The sequence below is a fragment of the Jaculus jaculus genome, chromosome 17 (genome assembly GCF_020740685.1).
Source record: "Jaculus jaculus isolate mJacJac1 chromosome 17, mJacJac1.mat.Y.cur, whole genome shotgun sequence".
NCBI classification, from domain to species: Eukaryota; Metazoa; Chordata; class Mammalia; order Rodentia; family Dipodidae; genus Jaculus; species Jaculus jaculus.
In genome coordinates this window covers 51,786,625-51,794,652 of record NC_059118.1, presented here as the reverse complement: position 1 = coordinate 51,794,652, position 8,028 = coordinate 51,786,625, and the positions used below count along the sequence as shown (strand labels likewise).

The window sequence follows — 8,028 nt, the reverse complement described above, 5'->3', positions numbered from 1 at the left end:
GGAAGGAACCTGTAAAATGTAGGTGGGTGCAGGAGAGAGGAAATCCATGACTCAGACATGGAAGGAAACTGCAGAGAAACTCATGAATGGGCTCAGTTTTTATGTCTGGTTACTTCTCTGACATGAGATGTATAAAAAAACCAACCAGAGGACTGAGAATGTGACCCAATGGACAGTGTCTGGCCTGTGTGAAGTCCTGTGTTCAACACCCAACACTGCATGAACCGAGTGTGTGGGACATGCCTGTAATTCTAACACTTGGGAGGCAGAAACAGGAGGATCACAAGTTCAAGGCCAACCTAAGCTACATGAGACCCTGTCTCAAAACCATGCCACATCTTCACCTATTTGGATAATTAAAATGCATACAAACTATTCTTCAATCACTAAAAGTAGCCTGAGAGGAGGCCCTTAGAATGTACTTCTTTAAAAAGTATTTATTTTTAAATTTATATTTATTTATTTTATATATATTATATAATTATTTACTATATATTATTTATAATTATTTATTATATTCTCTTTAAAAAATAAAAAAAGTACAAAAATATTTCACCACATGTCTTTTGTTTCTAGGCCCACCATTTTATATTCCAAGAGCTAAGATTAAAATGTTATTTCGTAAATTACGCTCTTTTTAAATAGTTAGCAAGCTAATGCAGGGCATGGAGGTGCACGTTTAATCCCAGCACTTGTGAGGCTGAGGTATAAGGATCACTGTTGAGTTCAAGACCACCCTGAGAAAACAGAGTGAATTACAGGTTAGTCTACGTTAAAGTGAAACCCTACCTCTCCACCACAAAAAAAAAAAAAAAAAAGAAGTCAGCAAGCTTGACATGGAGGTACACATCTAGAGTCCCAGGATGTGGAAGACAAGCAGAACCACAGATTCGAGGCCAGTCTGAGCTATACTGTGAGTTCAGGCCAGCCTAGACCACTGAGTAAGACCTTCTTTCAAAAATCAAATTCAAACTGTTGAGCTAGTAGCAATTATTGATGTATGCAATCAATGTGTACAAAATTGGAAAGGTGAAGACCACATTGTTGAAAACTGTTTTATCCTAGAGAAGGAACCATTCTCCATAATGTGGTGTTTTAGCTGTATGATTTATGATGAAGACATTTGGAACTGGGCAAGATGACACTCCCCTGTGATCTCAGCACTCCAGAGGCTGAGATAGTACAAAAATAAGTTTGAGGACAGTGTGAGTTGCATAGCTGGTTCCAGGTCAGCCTGAGCCACAGAGTAAACCCCTGCCTTAAAGAAAAAAAACAAACAAACAAAAAAAAAAAAAACATTTCTAAAGAGAGGGGTCCAATGTGGTTTTTTAAAAGATATTTTTACTTATTTATTTAAGATAATGAGAATGGGTGCACCTGGGCCGCTTCCCTCTCAAAAAAAAAAAAAAAAAAAAAAAGCAAAAAAAACCCTCCAGATTCATGCACCACCTTGTGCATCTGGCCTTTTGTGGTACTGGGGAAGTGAACCTGGGTCCTTTGGCTTTGCTGCCAAGCACCTTAACTGCTGAGCCATCTCTCCAGCCCTGCTGTGTTTTCTAAGTAGTAAAGTGATCGCAAATCAGAGTTCAGAAATCTTACCTGGACATTTTCCCATTTTTGTTAAAGGAAGAAACTTTTAGTGTACACTGCTTTTAAAAGGGATTTGGAGCCCACGTGTGGTGGTGCACACATTTAATCCCAGCACTTGAGAAACAGAGGCAGGAGAACCACTGAAAGTTCAATGCCAGCCTGGGCTACAGAGTGATTCCAGGTCAACCTCGACTAGAGAGAGACCCTACCTCAATAAAAATGTGACTTGAGTATTTCTAGAAGCATTCGTGATGTCAGCCTTCTTAATGCTCCACTTGTTACCCTTCTCTTTTAGGGTCACAAGGCACGACTGGTTGCCTAGAGATGGTCGACGCTTTTGAAGAACGACATAAAAGTTGGGGAATTGGCTACATTTTTGAGAAACTATATCTACTTACAGAAAAGTGAAAATATCAAAATATTTGCGAGCAATTAAAATTCTGTTAAGGTTTGAAAATGTAATAAATGCATATTTAATTTTTCCTCATGCACCATATAAAACTTTGTTCAAAATGTCACTTTTTAGATGAAATCACATACTAAACTGTTAAAGTAATCCTCTAAAGAGGAATGTATGATAGGGGCAAAACATTAAATTCCTGTGTGCCTTCTAACCAGATGGGGGAGAATTTTTATATAATTGTATATTTCTTCTGTAATTAAAGAAAAGAAAAATGCAATGCTTATAACTTAAAATATAAAAATATCACTATGAAATTTAGAAACATTCAAGAACTATATTTTAATGGGATTTGAGAACAAAAACTTATTAAAGATTAGCTTTTACTGTAAACTAATAAACTAATAAAAAAAACTAACATGACAAGAAAATGAAAAACATTCCCTCATAATTTAACAGGATTTTTGTGTCCAGATATTTTCTGGTGTGCTGGCCTTGAAGAGGGCATGGCCTCCTGTGTCTCTGGGGGTTCCTTGGCCATGCCTCAGAGCAAAGACCCCTCTCCCGAAGGCTTCAGCCTGTGCCTGGCAGAGCCGGAAAACCCTGCAGACATCTTGACCAGTTCTCACATGTTCCACACAGGGCGTGGGGCTACTTCCTCGGGCTGGCAACAGTAGCAACATAACTTTCTTAACTGTTTTCCAATACTTCTCAGGATTCCTCCCCAGCTTCTGAGCTGTAGGCTGTGTGGCGAGGTGGTGGTCTCACCCTGGGGGGCCTGGGGTGGTGGATCCCCAGGGCATGGGCATCTCTCAAGATCCTCTCTGGAGGACTCCTCGCTCTCTTCGGGAATAGGACTGAGGCGGGCAACAGGTCTGCTCCGGACTCGGCGCCGCACCTTCCTTCGCTTCTTCCTCGCCCTTTGGTGTCGAGTTGCAGGCTTGCCCACGGTGGAAAAGTCTGAAAAGGTGTGGCTCCTTTTCAGTGATGACAGGGATGAAGAAACATCCGATGGGCCGATGGCGGGAAGGTCTGGCTCCGCCTGACATCCCTCATCCCCACTGTCACCAAAGGGCCTACGGCGCTTTGTGATGGTGACACGTAGTGTCTGTCCAAAGGGACCTAATTGTAGCTGCCATTTGACACTTACCACCACATTTTCTGGCCTTAAACCATGGCGGGCTACGTCTGGCCATTGGTGGTAGTGAATAGGCCACAGGGCCTGGGCCTCCCTCGCCCTGCCTAGTTGTGTCTTAATTGTCCCATGAAATCCGGCCATGGCATGTTCCGTGACGGCGCCCACGGGCTCGGAGCTCTGGAGCATACGGAACATCTGAGTGATGTGCTGGTGGTGCAGTGTTCTTATCACGACAGTGTCACGAACGACCCAGGTGTGGGTGATGTGAACCACCTGGGAGATCCTCAGGCACTCCAGCCCGTTCCTGTGGTGCTGCCGAACAACCTCTCTCTTGGAAAATGTCCCTTGTCCCAGGGTCTTCACGATGTCCTGCAGCAGTGCGAGCTCCCTGCCACACGGGCTGCTGCGCCCGCACGGTTGCTCCCTCTCCTCCTCCTCCTCCATCTGGACAGTGCGTGTGGGAAGACAAGAAGAAGATTAAACAAAAACACAAATGAGCTAGAAATTCCTGTATCAATAATAATCACAGGTATCTCTGTCAAACACAGTGGGTGCACCTCATGCTTCCTGGAATGCAACAGAATTGACAACCCTTACCAAACTCAACAAGAGAACACAGTAACATTAGACACAACGGGCAGGATAGCTAACAGACACCAGCAGAACTCAGAGCTCCATGGGAATCATTTTGAAAAACAAAACAAAACACTGCAATTAATTATAAAATCAGGAAGAAAAAAAATCCATTTACCACAATACTATAACAACTGATTCACTAAGAAACAGCGGGATAATAATGAAAAACATCTCCCAGCAAAGAACTGGTGAGCACCACATAAGAGTGCAACATGAATTCTAGCCGACCTTTACCGAGGAAGGAAGGTGAGTGCTCCGTGAAGTATTCCATCATGAGGCAGAAAGAGAGGGGACACTTCCACACCCCTTCTGCAAGGGCAGTATCACCCTGATGCTAGCATGGTGTCATAAACAGAGAAAACAAGTGGCTAAATTCCTTGATGCATACAGGTGAGTGTCACATACTCACACCAGGGAGAACAAAAGCCACAATCCATGAACTAATAGGTTCCCACAGAAAGTCAAAAGACCACAGCAACATATAGATTATATGAACAAGACAGCATACGATCAGACCTGAAGCAAGGATCACATACTCCGCCATGAAGTGTGAACTCTGTCATTTTTAGGAACACAGATGAGTCCAGACATCATGTTACATGTGACAAGTTTTCCTCACGCAAACAGACATGGCAAGTTTTACCCCATGATGTGGGAGGGCTGGGGAGGCAACTGAAAGGAAAAGCGGAGGATTCGGCTGTGGAGGGTCAGGGCAGGGAAGAGCGCGATGAGCATCGGCAGAGCACATGGGCAGCAAGAGTCTGCGTGGAATCTGCCTTGAGTAAGGTCATCGTGCTCACAAGTAAAATGACAAAAAACAAAACGACAGAAGAAGTGAACAGAAAGTGAAGAGCTTAAAAACTGAAAAATGTGAACCATTAAGAAAATAAAAAAGATCAGCACAAAATATTCCCCAAAGCAAAAGGAACAAATAAAAGGGAAATCAAAACTCCAAACCCAAACTGAACCTCAAGTCAGCAAGCCGAGGCCTCTGTCCCCAGATCAGCTGCCCACACAGGGCATCCCCCATCCCCATCCTACGTGTGCTCCTCCAGCCCTGTGCTTCCTGAGGACAACGCTTTGTATTTCATTTTATATTGTGTGTGTGTGTGTGTGTGTGTGTGTGCGCGCGCGCCTGTGTGTGCATGTGAACACCAGCCACTCTTGCCATGGCAAAAATGCCAGATACTGGGTCTAGCACACTTTGCACAGAAGTGCCTTCAACCACTAGACTGAGCCATCTCCACAGCCTCTGGACAAGGGTTCTGAAATTCTCATCATGGCCCTTTATGAGGTCACAGGAAGACATGGACCAACCATGGTTGGGCAAAGCCATGGTGCTTTTTCCCCTTTTTGTCCCCCACAAGGACTATACTACTTCCTTTTCTTTTCCTTGTGACAAACTACTTGAGAAGAGAAAACTAAGAGAGAAAGGTTTATTTAGTCTGGAGGGGAAAGAGGACGTATAGTGGTGGGCAGCTCGCAGGTACAGCAGTGGGGAGGGAGGAAGCAGGTTATCCCATACTGACTGAGCCTGATCCCCCATCTTGACCCCCTTCCTCCACCTAGGACTCCCTTGCCAATGGTAGCACAACTTTCCTGAACAGCGCCACCTGCTGGGCAGGAAGTGTTCAAACCCATAAGTCACTGGGGGACATTTCAAATCCAAACAAGGATCTTTCCCACTTTCACAACAAAGTCATAGTAATGACGGTGACCAGAGTATCAGGAAGCTTAATCCTTCTCCACTGGGCTATAGACACGGATATAAACCAGTTAGAAAGGGAAGGAATAGGATACTGAGTGACATTTTCCACTTGTACACTAACACTCTATCTACTACTGCTTGCCTTGTTCAGGCCTCCTCATCTTCACAGTATGCGCATTCAATCCAGGTTTCTTTAAACTCAGATGGGTGGTGCTGAGGGAATGGTAGCCCCTCACTGACTTTGTGGTGTGGAAACAAGATGCTGTTACCAAGACAATCCAAGGCACCAGGATGCCAGCTTCATTAGTACTCCTCAATAATCAGAAATCCACTCACGATCCCAAAAGACAGTGAGGGCCGGGAGTGGTGGCACATGCCTTTAATCCCAGCACTTGGGAGGCAGAGGTAGGAGGATCGCTGAGAGTTCGAGGCCACCCTGAGACTACATAGTGAGTTCCAGGTCAGCCTGAGCTAGAGTGAGACCCTGCCTCAAACAAACAAACAAACAAACAAACAAACAAACAAACAAACAAACAAACAGAAGACAGTGAGTTTCAAAATGAACAAGGAAAACAAGGATCCCAGGAAGGACCTGTCAGTCCACTGGCCAGGACAATTCAGTCAGGAAATGTTTTAGACACTGTAGGAAAAAGAACAGGGCCCGTCTCAATACAATGGTCATCCTATCTAGTGCCCATCCTCTCGTGCCATCCAGAGTGCTTTCCTGCACAAGGGAACCTCTCTTGCCATGCTTGTCACGCATGTGAACGGCCTGATGTTACTATGTAATATCTTTGACTGCCCAATAAAACAGTGTTCTCAGTTCATCCAGCCAAGTGCACCAGGACGAGGTCTAAGGGAAGAAGAGGAAAAAGCTGGAACACGCTCTCCACCATAGGAGGACAGCCAGGGAAGAGATGAAGAAAGAACAGACTGGAGAGCTGGAGGGAGAACACGTGGGGGTGTGTTATGGAAGAAGGAACTGCTTTGAAGGTGGAAGAGGAAAGAGAGGAGGGAAAAAAGTGCAGGTGACCATGACCTGCCCTCTTGACATGCTATGGAAGAGTCAGAGTGACTCTTGACTTTGGATATACAGTTAGTACAGTAACCACTTTTAAATGGGAAAAAGGAATGTCAAAGTAAAAAAAAATGACAAAGGAAGCTGGGCGTGGTGGCACACGGCTTTAATGCCAGCACTTGGAAGGCAGAGGTAGGAGGAGCGCCATGAGTTCAAGGCCACACTGAGACTAGAGTTAATTCCAGGTCAGCCTGGACCAGAGTGAGACCCTACCTCGAAAAACCAAAACAAATAAATAAATAAATATGACAAAGGGATAATGAAGAAAATGGGGAGAGACTTAACTAGGAAAGATAAACAGAACCAAGCCTTAAACTGAAATGATCAAGTAATAAATAGCTCGGGGTGGTGGGAGGGGGAAGAAGACACCAAACAACAAAAGGAACTTATGAGAGTGGGAAAGAAACTTACCATGTCAATCCAACAGGTCACAGACAGGCAACGCTGTCTTTGACTCTCAATTCTACCTCCTCTCCAACCTCCAAGTCCAGGTGCGCTCCTACCACCGACTCCTCTGCACTGGACACAGTTCAGTTTGGTCAGCGGTTTCTATAGGCCTGGTGTCCATCCCTCACAATGGCTCCCTGTGATGTCAGCACAAATGGACCAATCACGGCCAGGCATGCCCCAAGCTGGTTTTCTTTCCCACTTTTTGGTCCCAAGGACCCTTTTCTTTTCTTTTCTTTTCCCATCACGGTGACCAGATGTCCAAATTCATGGAACCTGTGCTCACTTACATTTTGTGGGGACCAAGTAGGGTCTTGGTCTCTAGTCTGGACTTTGTTGCACAACAGGCACTGTGGCATTGACTGTTTCCCCCCTACGCACCAAATGGGAGGAGTTTGATAGCCCAGTGAGTGGTGGCTTGCCAACGAAGTTATTTATTTGAGAGCGATAGAGATACAGAAAGGAGATAGAGTTAGTTGGGTGCACCAGGGCTTTCTGCCACTGCAAACAAACTTAAGATACATGCAACACTTTGTGCATTTAGCTTTATGTGGATACCGGGTAATGAAGTTCAAATGTTAAACTTTGCTTGCAAGAGCCTTTAGCCACTAAGCTATCATTCCAGCCCATTTCTGGAACTATACTGAGGCCAAAACAGTTTAAGGCAAGAAAATGACAAGCATATTCCATGCTGACTTAAGAGGCTTTTTGTGTGTTTTTTACTTTACTACATTAACATGTTGCATACCTGTCATATTCCCATCAATTTATATCATGTTCCCTCCCTGACACCATTATTTATCTGAGGACGCCCTCAGTGGGAATACTGGTATTCACGGTGGGGTCATGGATATACCAGTCAATTCTTGTGTGTGTGTGGTGGGGGGGAACACTGAGGCTCTGCATATATTGATATATGAAGGAAAATACTTCAAGGACAGACTGTTAATAGGACATTTATTGGGACTGTAGAGATGGTTGAATGGTCAAAGGTGCTTGCTTACAGACCTAACAGTTTGGGTTTGATCCCC

The 8,028-nt window shown here is 44.6% G+C and overlaps 1 protein-coding gene across 1 annotated transcript in view; it reads right to left on the bottom strand.

Moving 5' to 3' along the window:
* Window positions 1-2,047: 2,047 nt before the first annotated feature.
* Window positions 2,048-8,028, bottom strand: part of LOC123455617 (lysine-specific histone demethylase 1B-like) — a 43,822-nt gene continuing 37,841 nt past the window's right edge. Inside the window, exons 9-10 of the mRNA XM_045137037.1 lie at window positions 6,962-7,134; window positions 2,048-3,572 (exon numbers count right to left, since the gene is read on the bottom strand). Coding sequence (XP_044992972.1) covers window positions 7,090-7,134 — 45 coding nt within the window. The 3' untranslated portion in view covers window positions 2,048-3,572; window positions 6,962-7,089. The remainder of the gene's footprint in view (window positions 3,573-6,961; window positions 7,135-8,028) is intronic.